Here is a 21,809-nt window from a genome sequence, read left to right as displayed (position 1 = left end):
TGGAGAGGGCAAGGTGTGGAGTGCGGGGCTTGGGACTTCTGTTGTCTTTCCTCTTGTCTTCACTCCGACCAACTCAACAACTCTCTCTCACGCTCGCGTATAACACATTCCTGCGGAGGGAGCTGGTAGGAACGTTGAATTGCTCGGTCAATGGCCAGGGTCAACGGCGGCGTGGTTTATTCCGCAAATATGCCCGACTGTGAGGGCGGGCACAAGCCAGAGTGAGTAGGTTAAACGTTGAGTTTTATAAGGGCACCACGGGGTGACCAGCCCCTCCCCACCCAGCCCCTCCCCACCCTCCCCTCCCCACCCTCCCCTCTCCACCCAGCCCCTCCCTCCCCACCCTCCCCTCTCCACCCAGCTCCACCCCTCCCATTTTTGGATGCACGACGGACGGACACAATAATCCCCTGTGGGCTGGTGTAACCAGAGGTTCCTACCAGTATAACCCCTTTTCCTCATTAACTCCTCACGCCCGTGGCTTCCGCCGTTATTGTCTCAATCTCCCGTCAGCCTGGCGTCTGTTCCACGCCTGCATTTGCAGCCAGACAATCACCGCTATGCATCTTAATAAGCCGTCACCTTTCCGTTGCTCCCCCTCGCCGCACCTGGTCGCCCCGATGCGACCTCACTGTCCGTAACTTGCACATGCTTGCACACCGCTTGCAAACCCCCGTGCGCGTTATTCCACTACATTTGTGATGATGAGTTATGAGAACCTGCACAGGGGGTCTGTTTTAATTATAGTTCACCCACGACTCAGCGATTGGGTGTTGCTGTCGCGTCAGGGTAAAGCGCTGCTGTGAGCAGAAAAGAACAGCATGCGAGTCTGTGTGTGAGTCTGTGTGTGCTGGCTTGGAGTGAGGGTGAGTGAGTGTGCTGGCTTGGGGTGAGCTTGTGTGTGCCGGCTCAGGGTGAGGGTGAGTGTGTGGTGCCACGACCGTGGAGCAACTCCGCAAATGCCGCGATCCCCTCCCGGCCCCCGTACTAAACACACACCTGCATGCAGCACACCCACATAGTGTCCTGATGGGGGGTTGCCTGACGCATCGGGGTTTAATCCGAAGGGCCCTAGAGGGAGAGTCCCACGGTTTCCCGGTGCCAGAAGATTGGCCAACCCTCACAGAACAGGTTACATTGCGGTGCCCCTAAATTGGCTTAAAATTTTATGGGCGCAGGAAGGTTCCCTGGGCCAACCGCAATGAGGTACAACTCGGAGGAAGAACGGAGGACAGAACATTGAGCGGAAAAAGCGCGGGAGCCCTTCCAGACAAAGGGACAATGGGGAGTCGCCATCGCCCGCCAGCCGCAGCCGCCGCAGCACTCGAAAACGGACGGAGGGTGGCATATTAAGTAGGCAAAAGCGCGAGAGCCCTTTCAAACAAAGGAGCCACGGGGGGTCGCCGCCACCCGCCCAGCCGCCGCAGCACTCGAAGGGGGACAGAGGGCAGACACATAGACAATGGGTCGAAGCGTAATGGAAAATGACGGGGGGGTATGCGTGCATATTCATATCTGTCCGCTGCTTCTTTCTCTTTAGCGCAGGTACGCGCATATTCATACCGCCGCCGTTTCTTTTGTTCAGCGCCAGCCTTTGTGAGGGAAATACGCGCCTGCAGGGGCGCGCGCGCGCGTGCACGCCTCTGCATTCGTTTATGTGGTGGTGTAATCTGAGCGCGCGTGAGATAACCCCGGGTGGTGGTGAGCCAGCCGAGTAGCGATGTCCCTCAGCGCGGGGGGGGGGGGGGGCGATCACTCGATCGGAGGGGGCCCGGCGAGAGGCGGCTGACGAGGAGGAGGGGGGAGTGGAGGGGGTGGACGTCGCGCCCCACCCGCTCACGGGGAGCGGGGAGGTGGACGTCGGCCACCACAAGTTCACCGGCTCAGAGTGAGGAGGATGTGGGAGCTGCTGGGCTCCCTGCTGCTGCTGCTGTGCGCCGCGTGCTGCGCCCTGTGGGTGCTGCGGCGGCGCACGCGCTCCGCACTCGACGCCTTCCCGGGACCGCCCGCGCACTGGCTCTACGGGCACACGCACCTGGTGAGTGGTGAGCGTGTGGTGAGGACACTGGCTCTACGGGCACACGCACCTGGTGAGTGGTGAGTGTGTGGTGAGGACACTGGCTCTACGGGCACACGCACCTGGTGAGTGGTGAGTGTGTGGTGAGGACACTGGCTCTACGGGCACGCGGACCTGGTGAGTGGTGAGTGTGTGGTGAGGACACTGGCTCTACGGGCACACGCACCTGGTGAGTGGTGAGTGTGTGGTGAGGACACTGGCTCTACGGGCACACGCACCTGGTGAGTGGTGAGTGTGTGGTGAGGACACTGGCTCTACGGGCACGCGCACCTGGTGAGTGGTGAGTGTGTGGTGAGGACACTGGCTCTACGGGCACGCGGACCTGGTGAGTGGTGAGTGTGTGGTGAGGACACTGGCTCTACGGGCACACGCACCTGGTGAGTGGTGAGTGTGTGGTGAGGACACTGGCTCTACGGGCACGCGCACCTGGTGAGTGGTGAGCGTGTGGTGAGGACACTGGCTCTACAGGCAGACGCACCTGGTGAGTGGTGAGTGTGTGGTGAGGACACTGGCTCTACGGGCACGCGCACCTGGTGTGTGGTGAGCGTGTGGTGAGGACACTGGGTCTACGGGCACACGCACCTGGTGAGTGGTGAGTGTGTGGTGAGGACACTGGCTCTACGGACACACGCACCTGGTGAGTGGTGAGTGTGTGGTGAGGACACTGGCTCTACGGGCACACGCACCTGGTGAGTGGTGAGCGTGTGGTGAGGACACTGGCTCTACGGGCACACGCACCTGGTGAGTGGTGAGTGTGTGGTGAGGACACTGGCTCTACGGGCACACGCACCTGGTGAGTGGTGAGTGTGTGGTGAGGACACTGGCTCTACGGGCACACGCACCTGGTGAGTGGTGAGTGTGTGGTGAGGACACTGGCTCTACGGGCACGCGCACCTGGTGAGTGGTGAGCGTGTGGTGAGGACACTGGCTCTACAGGCAGACGCACCTGGTGAGTGGTGAGTGTGTGGTGAGGACACTGGCTCTACGGGCACGCGCACCTGGTGTGTGGTGAGCGTGTGGTGAGGACACTGGGTCTACGGGCACACGCACCTGGTGAGTGGTGAGTGTGTGGTGAGGACACTGGCTCTACGGGCACACGCACCTGGTGAGTGGTGAGTGTGTGGTGAGGACACTGGCTCTACGGGCACGCGCACCTGGTGAGTGGTGAGCGTGTGGTGAGGACACTGGCTCTACGGGCACGCGCACCTGGTGAGTGGTGAGTGTGTGGTGAGGACACTGGCTCTACGGGCACACGCACCTGGTGAGTGGTGAGTGTGTGGTGAGGACACTGGCTCTACGGGCACACGCGCCTGGTGAGTGGTGAGTGTGTGGTGAGGACACTGGCTCTACGGGCACACGCACCTGGTGAGTGGTGAGTGTGTGGTGAGGACACTGGCTCTACGGGCACGCGCACCTGGTGAGTGGTGAGCGTGTGGTGAGGACACTGGCTCTACGGGCACGCGCACCTGGTGAGTGGTGAGTGTGTGGTGAGGACACTGGCTCTACGGGCACGCGCACCTGGTGAGTGGTGAGCGTGTGGTGAGGACACTGGCTCTACGGGCACGCGCACTTGGTGAGTGGTGAGGACACTGGCTCTACGGGCACGCGCACCTGGTGAGTGGTGAGCGTGCGGTGAGGACACTGGCTCTACGCGCACCTGATAAGTGTGTACTGTGTATGTAGTGTGTATGTAGTGTGTCATTACTGTGTATGTAGTGTGTGTATATTGTGTATGTAGTGTGTGTACTGTGTATGTAGTGTGTGTGTACTGTATGTAGTGTGTATATTGTGTATGTAGTGTTTGTGTACTGTGTATGTAGTGTGTGTACTGTGTATGTAGTGTGTATGTAGTGTGTATGTACTGTGTATGTAGTGTGTGTGTACTGTGTATGTAGTGTGTGTGTACTGTGTATGTAGTGTGTGTGTACTGTGTAGTGTATACTGTGTATGTAGTGTTTGTGTACTGTGTATGTAATGTTTGTGTACTGTGTATGTAGTGTTTGTGTACTGTGTATGTAGTGTGTGTATATTGTGTATGTAGTGTGTGTACTGTGTATGTAGTGTGTATATTGTGTATGTAGTGTGTGTATATTGTGTATGTAGTGTGTGTGTACTGTGTATGTAGTGTGTGTATATTGTGTATGTAGTGTTTGTGTACTGTGTATGTAGTGTGTGTGTACTGTGTATGTAGTGTGTATGTAGTGTGTGCGTACTGTGTATGTAGTGTTTGTGTACTGTGTATGTAGTGTGTATGTTGTGTATGGAGTATGTGTACTGTGTATGTAGTGTGTGTATATTGTGTATGTAGTGTGTGTACTGTGTATGTAGTGTGTGCACTTTCCGTGTACCGCACGTCCACCAGACGCGTGTTCACAGTGCCGCGCGTGCGAGCTTAAGGGGCAGCCGGCCTCGTCCGGCCACGTGAGGCCGATTGACGTTGGCTCCTGGCCACAGCCAACACCAATAGCGAGCGATACTTGGACCCGTCCTCTGGATATATTCAGCCGTGGCACAGGCAAACTCGTTGCCTGGCTCGGTGGTAGCTGCTGGTGGCTCGGCGCTGCCTGTGTGCTCTCTCGTTGCGTGGCCTCGTGTGCGCGGTACATTCGCCCCAAGGCTACACAACGGCACACGGAGGCTGTACTACACACAGCTCTATGGGAACCTGCTGACGCATAGGGCACTCAATACGCGAGCAGCACTTGTGGCTGAGAACCCCTGCGACACTGGCGGCGCTGGTAAAGGAGTTTAATGGAACAAAAACTTGCCTCGTTGTTTCAACTGCCGCGCCGGGAGATCAGGATTGAACCGGTGCCCTCTAGGTTGATTGCAGGTCCATTGTGCTTACCATTGTAATACACCGCGGCGCATTCATGGTGTCTACGCAGGAAACATGCAGTCTACATTAGTGTATTGCTTAATCACATCAGCTTGCATGGCTGTGTGAAGATGGTTAAGGGGTTAGGTGCTTTGTGTGGGATTGGAGGGGTCACCCCTCGTGTGTCGTGCCGGCCTTCAAATATACCCCCTAACAGCACTTGCCCCAACAGTCTGTTCAAGGCTATACAGGGGGTGTTTGTATTTGTTTTGTATGTGTTTGTGTGCAGCTTCCAGATGACGAGCAGTGGCTGCGGAATCTTTTGAAGCTGTTCCGCGAGTATCGCTACGTGTTTCCCATGTGGCTTGGTCCGTTCACAGCAACATTGCAAATCAGTCACCCGGACTATGCCAAAGCCATCATCAGCACTGCAGGTAAAACGGCTCGCGAGGGACAGGGAGCAGCGTGACCGCTCTAGCACTGACAGAACACGATCGGCCAGAAACACTCCTGCTACTCTCAACTCTCTTTTGCACACACAAACTAGAGTGTATTCGTATCTATGGGACCCTTTTTACCGATATCAAAATTCTGGGGAAAAAAAAGGCTTCATCCTTTCCGGCAATAATACAGGATGTGTAAAGATGTTTAAACAGACATGTATTGCAAGGATGCAAATCAGCATTAACCAGACATCATGCTTGTGGTAAGAAATGCAAGTATCCTTTCATTACAATGTACGTATTGATTGGCTAAACCAGAGACTATGGGACCCTTTGTGTCGGAATTAAAATGATTAGTGGCAGGGCATACGTTCCCTGCAGGAAGACGCAGGGCCAGTGAACTAGACACCGATACACAGACACGACAGGGACACGGTCTTAGTGTAGTAATTGGAGAGCTTAGTAATATAAATAAATATTTTACATGATGTCTGATAGACTATGCATATTTTACAATTATCTTTTGGGTAATTGTACAATTTGGGATGTATAGCTACAACACGAGCCCACATTGACCAACTCGTGAGTAATGTGACATGGCTTGTGACGTCCACTTCCTAGGAAACGGCATCCCTTGTGAAGGACTTGACAGTCCACGTGTGTATGAACACAGTGTCGGATCTAGGTGGACAATACGCCAGATACACAAGGCCTCGCAGACATAAATTGCGTAACCCGCGATGTAAGCACATTCGTCCACGGATCTGATTCAGTGAAACACCATCGGTATTTTGCGTCTTGTCTTGAGCCTTGGGATGGGATGCCGTTGTGGCGAGATATTCACTTGCTCACCTAGTATACAGGAGGTCGTGGCTTCGATCCAGACCCTGATGCCTGCTGTATATTTGGAGTTTCTATGTCTTTCTTTCTCTTCGTGGTCGTGTGGATTTTTCTCCGAATCCTCCAGTTTTCCCCTCCACATTAAGAATCAACATGCGTTTCGGGTATTTGGCTGCTGTAAATTTCCACGTGATAATTCTAGATTTGAAGCTTTCGTAACTGCAAGGATCCATACTCTTTGGTTCTATTCGGTAAAGTCGTGTATTTTTTTACCTACGTGACTTTACCGAATAGAACCAAAGAGTATGGTTCCACGTGATAAGCCACTTCGTTGAGCTATTATTTTTTGCCAGGTCACATGAAAATGAGCTATGTAGCTTAGTGGGCCTTACCTGATCAAATAAAACATAGTTTATTCTTGGTTCTTTCGGTAAAGTCACGTTGAAGGGAAACAATAAAATTATAAAATATATATAAAACAATAAAATAAAATTTATTGTTTTATATATATTATTGTTTTATATATATATTTTAAGTATGGTTCCACGTGATATGGTTCCACGTGATAAGCCACTTCGTTGAGCTATTATTTTTTGCCAGGTCACATGAAAATGAGCTATGTAGCTTAGTGGGCCTTACCTGATCAAATAAAACATAGTTTATTCTTGGTTCTTTCGGTAAAGTCACGTTGAAGGGAAACAATAAAATTATAAAATATATAAAACAATAAAATAAAATTTATTGTTTTATATATATTATTGTTTTATATATATTTTAAAACAGTAGTAATTTCTGTGACCAGTCACTAGCTAATCACTCAGTTGTTTCAATGCTGGATTCGCCTAGTTATTTCAATGCTAAATTCTCCTGTTTGATTTGTACTAAGGGCCTCGGTGAATGTGTATGCTCTGACTTTAACGTAGCTATTTCTGCAGCAGGTACAAGCTAACCACTCAGCTATCTCAATGCTAAATTCTATGCTAATTCCATTGTCAAGATGTGTATGCAGCTATTTCAATGCTAAATTCTATGCTAATCCCTTTAACAATGGGTGCCTCTGCGGGTGTGTATGCTTTAACTTTTAACATAGCTATTTCTGTGACCAGTCACAAGCTAATCATTCAGCCATTTCAATGCTAAATTCTATGCTAATTCCTTTGTCAAGGCGCTTTGTTCCTCTCACACAGCTTAAAGGCCCTATCTGAACGTGGCTCTTTCACTCCAGCGCTGTCCTACCAGACAGTCTCGCCCCCTTCACCTGATGAAGGCCGCTTGTGTTGTGGCCGAAACGTCGTGAGAATATTATTGTGTTATTTTATTTTATCAATTTATGATTTTATTATCATTCTACGTGACTTTACCGAAAGAACCAAAGAAGATGGTACAACATTCTTGTGGGTACTGTGTGTACTGTACACGCTACTCGGCAGGCAGCTGTTTCGCTTTGTACGCCCTTTTTTAACACATCAACCGCATAAAGTGAGGGAAACATGCACTTTACACAGTCCTAGCAGACAGTCTCGTCCCTTCACCTGATGAAGGCCGCTTGTGTTGTGGCCGAAACGTCGTGAGAATATTATTGCGTTATTTTATTTTATCAATTTATTATTTTATTCTCATTCTACGTGACTTTACCGAAAGAACCAAAGAAGACTTTACACAGTGTTATACATTTTGGAGCCTGGTAAACAAAGGACACGACTTCATCTTCTGCGAAAGGTATGGACATGTGAGCAAGCCCATAGGGTGGTTAAAGTAAATTTTTGTTACTTTGGATATTCCTGTGTTTGTTGTACGCACCTCATGTGTGTTTTTGTTCAGAACCGAAGACTGACCTCGGATATGCATTCATCATTCCATGGATCGGTGAGTTTACAAATCCTGCAAGACACACGAGATACCACTCGACAAATTCACTGGAGGCAGCAGACCAGCATCAGAAATGCATTTAGCCTCACCTGAAGCCGTCATGTGACTTTCAAACTTTGATATACAGCAATCCCTCGCCGGGTTGCTGGAAAATGCCACGGTAGGCAAATCCGCGGTTGGTAAAGTACAGGGCCTATGGGAAATAGGGGGTTAGGGGAACCACAGCTACAGTCAGACTTGTCAGAGCTTAACTACATACCCCTTATCAGTGCGTACTAGTCCATGGGCCCAGACCAAAAAAATCACTTATTGGTACCACCTCAGGTGGCAAAGTCTCGTAATGATTTTTGTAATCCTTCATGTGTGTGGGACATATTCTGATATAACCTTTGCGGAGTGGCAGCTTAGTTGTAGTTACCATGACTTTTATACCCATACCCTATGACAAGCGTCCGGAACGATGAAATAAGCATTATTACTGAAAAAACTACCTAGACCAAAGCCAGTTAGGTCACACACTGGTCTTTATTGGTTTAAATACACAATGAAAACAGGATAATAAGGAATACCATAGTGAGGTAAGGCACTACTTGAATATTATAAACATTGACATTCGCATATACTTAGTCAATGATATATGTAATCCCATATATATCGTTAGGTGATGAGAATATGTGAAGAAGGTTACATTATTGTTATCAAGCTCTGTGTGTACTTAGATGGTGTTAACAAGGGTAACCAAGTCCAGAATCACCACACTGTGCATCAATGTATACTACTACTACCACAGTAATACCATCAGAATCACCACCCTGTGTCAGTTATCAAACTGCTCGTCTATCTCGCCATCTGACTCCCCGAGTTCAAAGTCAGGCTCTGGATCATCCTGCAGTTTTTGGTTACTGCAGGTCTGTAACATGCACATGTCTGTGCATGGCAGTCCGTTTGACAGGCACGTGCAGCTTGGCATTTTGTATGAACGCACGCACTTGCATGCTAGCAGTTCCAAGACCTCACCTGGTGCGGATGGGGAGCGCATCCAGTACATGGCCAGCTTGCCATCATCGTCTGTCCATCTATACTTAGTAGGGCTTGGCACCACAGGGTTAGCCTGCAGACAGCACTTCCAGATTGCTGCCCGATAGTTGGCTCTTTGAACATGCATGAAGAGAGAGTCTCTACATGGTGGCAGCTGGCTGGACTCCACTTCCCTTTTGGTGCAGAAGAGCTGGTAGCGCAGTTCATTCACCTCACCAGTGCTGCTATTAGCAACATACATGCGACAGATGAACTGCTCAATTTTCTGGAACAGCTCATCACTCACATTCCATGACTGCCCCAGTCGACTAAAAGTGTATTGGCAGGAAGTTTCCTTTCTCACCATCTTCGGGGCATTCAGCTTCCCTCTACCGGCGAATGCACTGAGAGTGTCGCAGCTAGTGAAGGCGTGTAAGCCAATTAGGTTGTCAGTTTGTTGATATCGACAAACTGTATGCGGTTCTGTGCCCCACACTTCTGGTAGATGGGACAGGTGATGTCCTTCTGTACGCCAAGACAAAGCACCATGACATTAGTGTCCTCAGCTGTTATGATAACTACCTTTGAGCCCACATTTTCTGCATGCAATACATGCAGGAGCAGACGGGTGTCAGCTTCTTCATGCGTGGAGTGCAGCGCTGCTACTTCCTCACACTCATCTTCTGTCAACTTGTAGCAGGTTTCCTCACAGGTCATGTACAACACCTTACCGTGCAGTATCTCTCTGTATCGTGGGAATTTCCACTCTTCCACCAGACACTTGATGAGACTGATCTTGTTGGAGGGATTGCACAGGAATTTTCTCCATTTCTGGACGTGGTGTCCCCCTGCAAGGTTCTTGTACTGGATAGTGGTGTCTGCACCCCGGTTCAGTCGTTCAGCATCTTTGATCGAAGTCTGTCGGTAGACATAAAAAACAACATCAATTCTCTCTCTCTGTGCCCCATCGTGGAGGACCTGGGTCAAGGCTGACTCTCCCACCTATGAAAATGTTTTGTTGTTGACATTCATTTTTTGGACCAGGCTCATCTGATTAATGATGGAAGTAGATGGGGTTGGGATGTTTTCTGCAGGAGACACCATTCTTCCAAGTTCTCTGGCAAGCGCACCCTTGTTTGTATTTCGTAGGGACCCATCAGCATTTACCAGTGCCCATGGCAGTGGGCCCAGTGGGTAGGCAAGAACATCCTTCATATTCACTTTCCTGCTTTCAGCCACCAGGATCATGTGGCTGAACAGGTTTCTATCTGCCTTCAGAACCACATAATGTGCTTTCTTTCTACTGTATGTGCTGTTTTTGTGCCGATATTGGAGAATGTCTTCAGACTTTGCTTGGTCATCTTGTCGTGGAATTTCACAGATGGTGGGTCCTCAGCTAACCTTGTTTGCTTGACTACCTGGTAGGCCTCTTCTATCTCAAGAGCTCTCAATAGATCCCTAGTCACATCAGGTGGAGCCATGGTGCCAGTGGAGAGGCTAACCAGATCTGTCTCATCAGGGGACATAGGATTGATCCAGTTATTCTCCATAAGGTCAATGAGAGACTGGACATCTGCTTCATCTCTCTTGATCCTTGGACCCTGTAGATCTGGATAGGACAGTTTGGACCTGCCTTGACCTATCAGGTCTCTCAGCTGTCTGAGGTACATGCTTCTGTACTCAGCTGTTAGGCAATGTTTAGTCACGGTTCCTGGCTTCAAGTTGAATCCCTTTGTCCCTCGAGCTGTCTGGGTGTCTTTGTTCACCGGTTCTTCTATAGCTTAGTCAACAGGGATTCGGCCAAAGGGATTGGTAGAGCCCAGTTGAACTGAGAAGCCTCCTTCCATGAATTCCGTGTACACATCTGGATGTGTGATGGACAGCCGAGACATCTGAACATAGTAATAGGGGAGGTAGCATGCATAATCCATCCTATCAAAAGCGAAGCACCATGAGATCATAGTTCGAATGCTTGCCAAGTTTAGCATCCAGCCTCCCTCTTTGGATGCTCGGATGAGCCCCAACAAGATTTCAACCATGTTCAAATAGGACATCTAGAAGCTCGAGAGTCTGCCGTTTCCACCCCTTAGGAACTTGCGGTAGACTTCAAACAGTTCCATGATGCGTGTACCTGAGCTGTTCTCGAGGACCTCCTTCAAAATGGCTTGAGACTTCTTTCCCAAGGTTGTGAATGGTCCTCAGTGTCTCATCCAGGTGAACCATGGTTATTTCTTAAAATGCGGAGACAAATTGCGATGAAAGGTGCAAAAAAACGCTAATTTAATGCTTTGTTTACTTGGCGAAGTTTGCATAAAATCGTAAAAACGAACTTTTTGTAAAATATAAAGGTAAATTTGTGAATGTGTGTCTGTTCCAAATGTTTAGCATACTTCCCAACATGCAACAAACTTGACATTTGCCATATGGGTAGTTTCCAGACTGTACACAATGCAAAAAGTATAAAAATATACTTTTGTATTGGGGGGGGGGGGCGCAATAATGGATATATTGCACAAGTGAGCGGTGATGTCACATCTGTGATGTCACCCGCATACTGCAGCGTTACGCAGTGTGCCTGCTGACGTCACGCATCCCCCCCCCACAACCCTCCCCGTAGGCCGTGTATCCCGCACAAATGCGCGGCTGGGGGGGGGGGGGGAAATAATGGATATAATCTACTTGGCTACAAACTTAAAATTTGGCACGTGGCTATCTTCCATACTGCACACAATGTAAAAAGTAGAAAAATCAACTTTTTTTTTTGGGGGGGGGGGAATAATGGATATAATTTATTGCATGACAAGTGAGTGGTGACGTCACATCTGTGATGTCACCCGCATGCGGCAGCGTTACGCAGTGTGCCTGCTGACGTCACGCATCCCCCGTGTAAGAATCCAAGACAAGAATCCAAGTCCCGGGCGAAGCCTGGTAGTAAAGCTTGTAAAATATAAATAGTAGTGGGTACAACTCGAGGAGAGACGGTTCTTTAGAGGCAACACAAAGGGCTAACGGCCCCTTCCACCCAATACCTGGGGAGGTACAGCCTCCGGGCTATCGTGCCCTCTATCACTGGGACCACTCTATATCTCAGCCCTCCGGCTAGGGGGACCTAGGGGAGGCTAGCCTGACCCGACCCAGCCAAGGTCCTCGGGTCCCGGCCACTGGCCCGCTCGGTCCCGGCCCTTAGAAGGACGTTGGGTCCGGGGGTTTCCCAGGGTCCTATTCTAGGCAGGCTCTTCGGGTCTTCAGCTTGACGACGACTTCCCGGACCCGTTCAGAGGTCCGCCTTTTATACTTGCTCCAGAGTCTCTCTGCCCCTAGCCACACCTTCCTTCTGGAACTTTCTAGGGGATCCTGGAACATGACGGCATCCCCCCAGCCCCCCCCTTGGGTCATGGGTCGCTGGTGGCGCAAGAGCCCGATTCATCCCACCTAGCCTTCTACCACCTCCTGTTGACACATGTCCGCTACTGCAGGTAAGGTTAATGGTGAATACGCATACAGCCTAACAATGGCACTATAGTTGTGTGCATGTTATGAAAGTTTACAATTTATAGAAACAAAATATGAAAAACATACAAATTTACAAACTGAACAAAAATAATTAGTTTTGCCTGGAGTGCCTAGCCTTAAATAATAATATTAACAGGTACATTAACAATACATTGAAGTTTGATTTAAAGCTTTCGTGACTGCAGGGATTCATATTCTTGGTTCTTTCGGTATAGTCACGTAGAAGGGAAATAACACACGCAGTCATCAGTAGTGGCATCGGGGGCTGCTGTTGTTAACCTGAAGACACCACGTAACTCCGTCGAAGACAAGACCCGGACCCGAGTCGGGGTCCAGTCTTGACAGCCTCCTGCAGTTGTGTTAGGGCTAGTGAGCCCGGAGGGACTCCGTCTGTAGGTTACCTGGTGGAAGGGGCAGATACCCCTTTGTGTTAGGATGTTGATGTTGTTATAATAAACGTGTTGCCTCCAGAGAAGCCTATCTCTCCATTTGTACCCACTACACATATCTTTAATATTAACGATGATGATGACAATGAGATGTCGTGGCGGAAGGGGTGGTTAGAAGTAGGGGCTCAGCCCACCCTCCCCCTCTTCCTCTGGGCCACAGACGCAACACTCTCACTTTCGCGACTCGCTGCATGCACGCTTCGGATCCATGATCAAGGGCACAATTAACTTGAATGTAGTTGCCATGCGACGGCCGGTCTCTGCTCTGCAAGAATCACAGTACAATCGACATGCAGCTGATCAGCTTCGCAGCGCCATGGGTGGTGCTGCGAAGCGTGAAGAACCACAGTCCCGCAAAATTTGTAACAATGAAGTCACGCAATGGCGTGTTACCAACGTCATGTGAGTCACTTAACACCTTGCTTACCCGTGGATACTTCAATTTACAAGCCATGGTTGGTAAATTGGTATACAACTAATAAACCGTGTGTGCATGAAATCGCGGTTGTTAAGCGGTTCCTGTAATAGATATTGAAGTTGCTCTTCACTCAGGCACATGAAAGAGAAGACATTGGTGTCCTGAAATTCATACATGAACTATTTCAAAATGTTGAACAGTATCAACATTTTCCATGAACAGATATTGTGTGGGGAGCAGTGATATCGTGGTTAATGCACTATGCTATGATTCCCATAACTTGGATTAAATATCCTGTCATGCATATCATTGTCAGGAGCTGTTTGCACTAACCGCAAGCATCCAGACTGTCTAAACTAGGCTGGTAAACCAGACCCGGCCAACACACGTCATATCTTTATGTACACACACAGACTCAGCGAGTACACTTCCATCTACACCGACACACACACTGACCCAGCGAATACACCCCCATCTACACCGACACACACACTGACCCAGCCAGTACACCCCAATCTACATCGACACACACACACTGACCCAGAGGGTACACCTCCATCTACACCGACACACACTTGTAGTGGAGTAACGCGCATGGGGTTTTGAAAACAGTATGCATGCACGTGTGAGCCGCGGACAGTTAAGTCACGCCAGGACAACCAAGTGCGGTGTGAGGCAATCCAGAGAGAGACGACCAATTAGAATGCATAGCGGTGATTGGCTGGCTGCAAATGCAGACACGGTGTAGGCGCCTCGGAGTCTGCAGATTGAGGCGATAGCAGCGGACGCCACGTGCGAGAGGCGACGGGAGGACGCCAGCTTGATTAGGGCGTTTAATGAGGAGCAAGATAAATACGGAACTTGTGAGGCAGGGGGGAGAGTTGGTTGGAGCAAAGAGAAGAGCGAACACAAGAGAAGACCAAGGCCCCACTCTCGACACCTCGTCCTCTCCAGCGGTGATGGCTGAACCCCCACTGGAGGCAAGGGCGAGGTTGTAGAGGCGAGGGTAGTAAGGCTATCAGTAGAGAAGCTAGCAGAATCCTAAGTGTGAGTGTGCGAAGACTAGCAGTAGAGAAGCTAGCAGAGTATATAGCGAGAGGCTAGCAGTGGAGAAGCTTGCAGAGTATATAGTGGAAGGCTAGCAGCGTATATAGCGAGAGGCTAGCAGTGGAGAAGCTTGCAGAGTGTATAGTAATAGGCTAACAGTGGAGAGGCTAGCAGAGTGTACGGTGGGAAGCTACCAGAGTGTGTAGTGATAGGCTAGCAGTGGAGAGGCGAGCAGAGTGAGAGAGCACAGAGAGCGGAGCGAGCGGAGCGTGGCAGGCAGGCTAGCAACGGAGAGGCCAGCAGAGTGAGAGAGAGCAGGCTAGCAGCGGAGAGGCTAGGAGAGTGAGAGAGAGAGCAGGCTAGCAGTGGAGAGGCAGGGAGAAAGAGAGCGAAGCGAGCGGAGCGAAGCAGGCGAGCAGCACAAGCGGGAGAGTTGCAACGAAGTTAGGGGCCGTCCATAAATGACGTCATGCACGGGGGGGGGGGTTGAGAAATGTGACGTGACATCAAAATGCGCAACTTTAAATAAATATAGAATTGTTATAACAATACTAATTGTTATAACAACACTCCTACAACATCAGAGTGCAGCGCCACATTAAATTCGCACTACAAGGATAATAGTTTAAAGCGATTTGAACCATGTTTTATTTTCAAAATGGAAATATGGTTGGGGGGGGGGGCAGAGCTTTGTGACGTCATATTTGAGGGGGGTCTGACTTTTTGTGACGCCGTGTGACGAGGGGTGGGTCAAAAATCGTCCAAAATTGCGTGATGTCATTTATGGACGGCCCCTTACGTGGTGCTGAACGTGAGGAGTTCTGTTCGAATAAAAGTGACAGGAGAAAAAAAAAGTTGTCCTTGTGAAATCACAGCACTACACACTGACCCAGCCAGTACACCTCCATCTACACCTACACACACACTGACCCAGCCAGTACAACTCCATCTACACCTATACACACACTGACCCAGCCAGTACACCTCCATCTACACCTACACTGACCCAGCCAGTACACCTCCATCTACACCTACACACACACTGACCCAGCCAGTACACCTCCATCTACACCTACACACACACTGACCCAGCCAGTACACCTCCATCTACACCTACACACACACTGACCCAGCCAGTACACCTCCATCTACACCTACACACACACACTGACCCAGCCAGTACACCTCCATCTACACTGACACACACACTGACCCAGCCAGTACACCTCCCATCTACACCTACACACACACACTGACCCAGCCAGTACACCTCCCATCTACACCTACACACACACACTGACCCAGCCAGCACACCTCCATCTACACCTACACACACACACTGACCCAGCCAGCACACCTCCCATTTACACCGACACACACACACTGACCCAGCCAGCACACCTCCCATCTACACCTACACACACACACTGACCCAGCCAGCACACCTCCATCTACACCTACACACACACACTGACCCAGCCAGCACACCTCCCATTTACACCGACACACACACACTACTTGCCGCATCACCGTAATCATCAAACTGACCTTCTAACGTTGTGTTACTTGTGGACAGGATTGGGTCTCCTCACCTCATCTGGTCCAAGGTGGTTCCAGCATCGCCGCATGCTCAGCCCCGGCTTCCACATGGAGATTTTGAAGCCCTACGTGTCTCTCATGGTGGAGAGCACCCAAGTGCTCATCGTAAGCTCACGCAGTTGTCACACACGCCGTGGGCACTTACCCTGCAGTAGCCATGGCAAGGATTATGGTTCTTAGTACTGCACTTTGGACGGTGCTCAATCCAAATGTGTAATTTTAGTATTCCCACCCCCAAACATTAATGTTGATTTCCTGTTGAGTTGCAATTGCTTTTTCGCTTCCAACGTGGATCAGTGTGGACTCATTATTTTGATTCAGTTATCATTTACAAGTCTCACTGGGCAGCCAAGGAAAACAGTTTATGGTTTAAACTAGATTCGAAGCTTTCGTGACTGCAGGAATTACTCTTTGGTTGTGTCGGTAAAGTGACATAGAAAATCAAATCAAATAATAGAATACGACGTTTCAATTGCAACACAAGCAACCATCATCAGGTAAGAATGAATGATGAAAAACACAGACACGGAAACAACATCCTCCGTCTTCTGCATGACGGTATGAAGGCTGTCATCCTATCAGGTGGTGAAACCACAGAGTCGATCAAGGTAAGAACTGGTGTGAAGCAAGCATGCTTTATTGCACCAATCCTTTTCTCTATCTTCCTGGTGGGAATGCTTCATCTGACAGAGAGCAGACTCCCCTGAGGCATATAGGACAGACAGGAACTAATTCCACATCAACCGTTTCAGAGCCAAGTCGACAACCTCAATCACATTCCAATATGTAGATGATGCCTGCTCATAAGCTGACCTTCAGGCCATCGTCAACATATTGATAGAAGCTTACAGCAGGGTGGGTTTAACACTCATTACCAGCAAAACAAAGATCCTCTTCCAACAAGCTCCAGGAGCACACCTACCACCCCCGAAAATCACTACTAACAATCCAATACTGGAAAACATTCCCAGTTTCCCATACTTAGACAGCCATCTCTCCAGCAATGTCTCAATTGACGATGAAATGCAACATCGGATTGCTATAGCTAGTGTTGCCTTTCGCAAGCTTAGAAACAGGGGCTTTGAAGACCACGACATTACCACCAAGACCAAAGTGGTTGTTTATAATGTTGCTTTCATTCCTACCCTGTTATACGGTGCAGAACCCTGGACCTCCTATTGCAAACACATCAAATCCCTCGAAAAGTGTCATCAACGCTGCCTCAGGAAAATACTAAACATCAGCTGAGAAGAAAGACAAACTAACATAAGTATCCCGGAGCGATCGAACTCATCCAGTACAGAATCCACCATAATGAAGCACTAACTCGGATGGGCAGGTCACCTCGTCAGGATGAATGACTCAAGGCTTTCTTAGCAAATCTTCTTTTCCCAGCTCAGGGATGGATCCAGTCCCCCTGGAGGTCAAAAGAAGCGTTATCACAACCTTAAAACACACCTCAAGCAAAGCCATATGGACCAAAACAACTGGGAAATCTATGCCCTTGATAGACCATCGTGGAGGTCCAAAGTCAACAATGGAACACAACACTTTAAAGCCGAACCAAAATATTTGATAGCTGGGAAAAAAGCATGCTTCAAAGAACATACACATACACCGGAGACAGAGGCAACACGTCTGAGCTCCAGGATGAACTATCCCTGTCCCCACTGCATCAAGATCTGCAGGTCTTGGATCAGCCTGTTCAGCCACCTTTGGACTCATGGCCAGCCAGGCCCAACTCACAACCTGGACAAGTGACACCTGGAGGGAAATCATACTCGACTACGAGGGATCCTAGAAGGAAAATAACAAAGCCGCAATACAAGGCCCATCTGGAGTGGTCGAGGGGGAGGTGGTGGGAGGAATAAGGAGGGAGGAGAGAAGGGGATGGTGCAAGAAGTCAAATAAGAGAGTTGTTTGGGGAGGAAGAATACCCTGCGCTGCTCTGCCCGTGTAAGGATACGCGTTGTCCTGGCGCCAGAGATGCAGGACCAGCATTACCACGCCGCTCTGTCCAGCGACCAGCTGCTTCAGGCGAGACTCCATCGACACTGTCCTCCATTCACCCTTGGTCCCCGTCGAATCTCCTGGATCTCCCGGCACCCCATCATCTTGCCTGGGGTCAGGAAATCCCACCTCCTCCCTCTGATGTGGGTCCACAGTTTGAATGGGCAAAGCAGTTTTGAGTGCAGCCCATCCCTGTTCAACAGGCCACTTTGCAGGGGAAAAAGTAGGTTCCTCTTTTTCGAGTCTTCCAGGTTAAGGTCAGGGACTATGAGAATCCGGTTTTCCTCTATTTGAGTACCTTTACCCCTTGAAATTATTGCCATCTTTAACGCATCCGCAGCACAATGTTGATTAGAGAAGAGAATTAACAGAGGGCAGTGTCACGGGTTGCCTGCATACATGGAGCCTTGCCCCTCTTTCCTTCCAACCCAGTAGGCCTGAATCATCCAGTCTGAATGTTGGTGGACTGGAGTCTTGGGGTTAGCTATCACAGAAGGTGCTTTCTGATGTAGTTGAGGACTCCTAGGGAAACTGTGATCTCCCCGCTCTGTGACACCAAAGACCTTGAGTTGGTTTTCTCGGCTCTCGGCATCTAGTTGAATGCATCCTCTATGGCGTTGTGTTTTGCTAAACTCCCCCTGTTCCTCTAGTGCCACCTGGAAATATGTCATCATAGAATCTTGCTTCTCCACTCTCTCGCTGATGCCACTTAACTTTTTGTTGAGGACTCGGAATAGGTTGGTCTTTTCCTCCGTAAGTTGACTAATCTTCCGGGTATATTGGGAAAGGTTATTGACTTTTTTTTAGAAGAGCTTGTAGCATCCCAGTTCGGACCCCTCATGGAGTTCCTCCATGAGGGGTCTCGGTCTTTCCTTAATTGGGGAGATGAGTGGAGAAGAGACCTTAGATTTTTTGCGCAGGGCTCTTTCCGCCATTGAGTACGTGAAGGATGGGGCAGACTAGCACAGGCCTCGGCTTCAGTTTCACGAAGCAGGCCCGAATCCAGAAGCCCAGGTTTTCTGTGCAGATGGGAAGGCATCTTTAAAGTCCGGGTTGCCCCTCTGGTGCTGTAAGGCTAAATAATAGGGTAAGTTAAAAAAGCAAACCAAAAAAACATTTGTAACCTAATATATTGAGTCGAAGAGGTCTGTTTTAGGGCTTCTCACTCACAAAAATACGTTAAAGGCTATATGAGGATGTTTTGTCTTTCACTTGCATCAAACAGGACAAATGGGAGAAGAGGATCAAGACCCAGAACTTGTTCGACGTGTTTGAGGACATCAGCCTTATGATGCTGGACAGCATCATGAAGTGTGCCTTTAGCAACTGCAGCAGCTGCCAGACGGACAGGTGACTCAGCGGGGCACGCGGAGGCCGTGCAGAGCTGGAAGCACTGCGGCATGGGGCAGGGGCTCACAGGCCTTGACATTGGCATTCTGCTCCTGGACAAATGGCTGTTGCTATCGTGCAATACAATAGAGCACGAAAGAAAGCACCAAATTGAAAAGCATTTGTGTAATCAAGACACTTCTCACACCTGCAGCACGCAAATCTGATGTAGTTGTCATGCCCAGCGAGGCCTGGCAACGTCCTGGATAACTCCCAGTTAACCATTATCACCGGCTCAACGTCTCAGGTGCAAATGGCCTATTTTGAGTTGTATTCCCTGTGCCTCTGCCAAGTCCATGATCATCGTGATTGCATAATCCAGAATGATCTTGGCAAAGTGTGATGCATGACCTTACACTAATACATTAAGATGTTTCTACTCACTGCACAGACATCCACACGCCCAATTATCATGATCCAAGTTCTTAAATTACCTACAAATGTAATAGCAACCTGTGATTTCCCATAGCGATTCTCTTCAACCAAATCATATGTTTGCATATACGTCCAGAGGTCCTCCCCAAATTACCAGCCGTCTGTCACGTGCGCTAATAGCCACTGAGCGGCGTCTTGTAACTCGCGTGACCTCTCTCGCCCGTGCCCCGCTCTGGGTGGCCAGTGACAACTCCTACGTGTCAGCGGTGTTTGATCTCACGGAAATGGTGCACCGTCGGAGCCGGCTATTCCCGTACCACTTTGATGTCATCTTCAACCTGAGTCCACTGGGATTCCGCTTTCGCAAGGCGTGCAACGTCGCACACGAACACACGGGTATGGTGGACGCACAGGCATTCCGACTATCACGTGCACAGACTAAGAAATCCCGCTTCGCATGAAAAGACGATAGGGGTGAGGGTCACGGTGCAGTGTGCCAACGGCCGTGTCTCCACTCTACTCATAGACAGATTAATGATAAAAACCTTTGCCTTTATCTGCCAGAAATTAGGAACCCCTTAAACGTAGAGGGTGACCAGTGAAGTGCAGGTCACAACCCTGCGAATAGCCTGCGTCACAGAAGTCCAAGGGTAAATGTAGAATATTCTTCTTGTGCTTGTGTATACGTGTGCTGTTAATCAGCTAAAGTGATCAAAGAACGCAAGGAGGTTTTGCGTGGGGAAGAGGAACTGGAGAAGATCAAAGCAAAGCGGTACCTTGACTTCCTCGACATCTTACTCAGCGTGCGGGTGAGCGTCTGATCGTGAAGAGCGAAGATGGCATGGACATTGTGGCCTCTCGGTTGCGTGTAGGGTCACAATGGGTATGAATAATAATAATCTGCAACGACCGACTTCCCCACTTTTCAGGATGACAAGGGCAATGGGCTGACCGAGGAGGACATACAGGCCGAGGTGGATACCTTCATGTTTGAAGGCCATGACACTACAGCCAGTGGCCTGGCCTGGGCCCTAAATGCCATGGCTCACAACCCTCACCACCAGGATGCTTGCCGTGCCGAGGTCACAAGCCTGCTTGCAGGCCGAACCTTCCTCACCTGGTGAGAGGTTTGGGATGCGACATGGAAAGCACTCTGCACACACTCAAGTTAAGAGAACACAAAGCTTATTTCTAGCTGATTTTATGAATCAATTGTGTAGTGACTTGGAGCTTCACTACCGTGTGGGCCTACACACACACATGCACGCGTGACGTCACTACGCGGGGGAGCGTCACTACTACGCGGGACCACACACACACACATGACATCATCACGTCTGGTTGCGGGAATGACGTCACGGCCGGTTCGGGGGTCTGGAGGCCGTGGGTCAGTACCACGGGGGTTGTGTGAGGCCGTGGCACTCTGGGTGAACCCGGCTGGACACGTGACCGGATCAAAGTGGGGGCCCCGGGTGCCCTGGGGGCACCTTGGGGGCTACGTGGACAGGAGAAGAGTTTTCTCGAGAGTTCTCGAAGGTGGGCATGGATGGGGTGTGGCCTGGACACGCCGAGGCGAATATAAGCAGCCTCCGCATTGGGTTCGAGGATGCTCGTGTCCGGGATGAAGATGCCTCGTTAAGACGCCTCATGAAGAAGAGTCAAGCCTCAAGTCAGCGTGGCCAACCAGTAGTCCTCCTGGCTTGGCCACTCTTAGTCATATCAGAGAGTCAGTGTTAGCGAGTATTAGCAAGTGATGGTGTGTGTTAAGGATTGGTCGGTGGTCACCACCCTATGTTAAGAGTTACCATTGTGTAGATAATAAATAATGTTGCCTCCCAAGTTCCAGTGTGCGCCTGAAGTGAACCCATTACATTTAGTGTCGGAAGTGGCACACGCCTGAGTTTATTTACTTAGAGTGAGGTGCGATGATCACACGCCATAGGCA

At 49.7% G+C, this 21,809-nt stretch overlaps 1 protein-coding gene across 4 annotated transcripts in view; it reads left to right on the top strand.

Annotated features, from left to right (window-relative positions):
• The first annotated feature begins 1,857 nt into the window (after positions 1–1,857).
• Positions 1,858–21,809, top strand: part of LOC116948508 (cytochrome P450 4B1-like) — a 39,527-nt gene continuing 19,575 nt past the window's right edge. The window contains exons 1-8 of one of the 4 annotated variants that reach the window (XM_032965237.2): positions 1,871–2,038; positions 5,185–5,329; positions 8,000–8,044; positions 16,068–16,195; positions 19,326–19,450; positions 20,109–20,260; positions 20,567–20,673; positions 20,794–20,984. In XM_032965237.2, the coding sequence (XP_032821128.1) occupies positions 1,898–2,038; positions 5,185–5,329; positions 8,000–8,044; positions 16,068–16,195; positions 19,326–19,450; positions 20,109–20,260; positions 20,567–20,673; positions 20,794–20,984 (1,034 nt within the window). In that variant the 5' untranslated portion in view covers positions 1,871–1,897. Of the gene's footprint in view, positions 2,039–3,421; positions 3,443–4,638; positions 4,816–5,184; positions 5,330–7,999; positions 8,045–16,067; positions 16,196–19,325; positions 19,451–20,108; positions 20,261–20,566; positions 20,674–20,793; positions 20,985–21,809 lie in introns of those variants that run through there. The other 3 variants (XM_076071568.1, XM_076071569.1, XR_012945905.1) reach the window with 3 other exon arrangements.

This window comes from Petromyzon marinus, chromosome 33 (genome assembly GCF_048934315.1).
Source record: "Petromyzon marinus isolate PM22_M1 ecotype Great Lakes invasive population chromosome 33, UKy_Petmar_22M1.pri1.0, whole genome shotgun sequence".
Taxonomy (NCBI): Eukaryota; Metazoa; Chordata; class Hyperoartia; order Petromyzontiformes; family Petromyzontidae; genus Petromyzon; species Petromyzon marinus.
The sequence above is the reverse complement of the archived record's forward strand: the minus strand, read 5'-3'. Positions and strand labels throughout refer to the sequence as shown.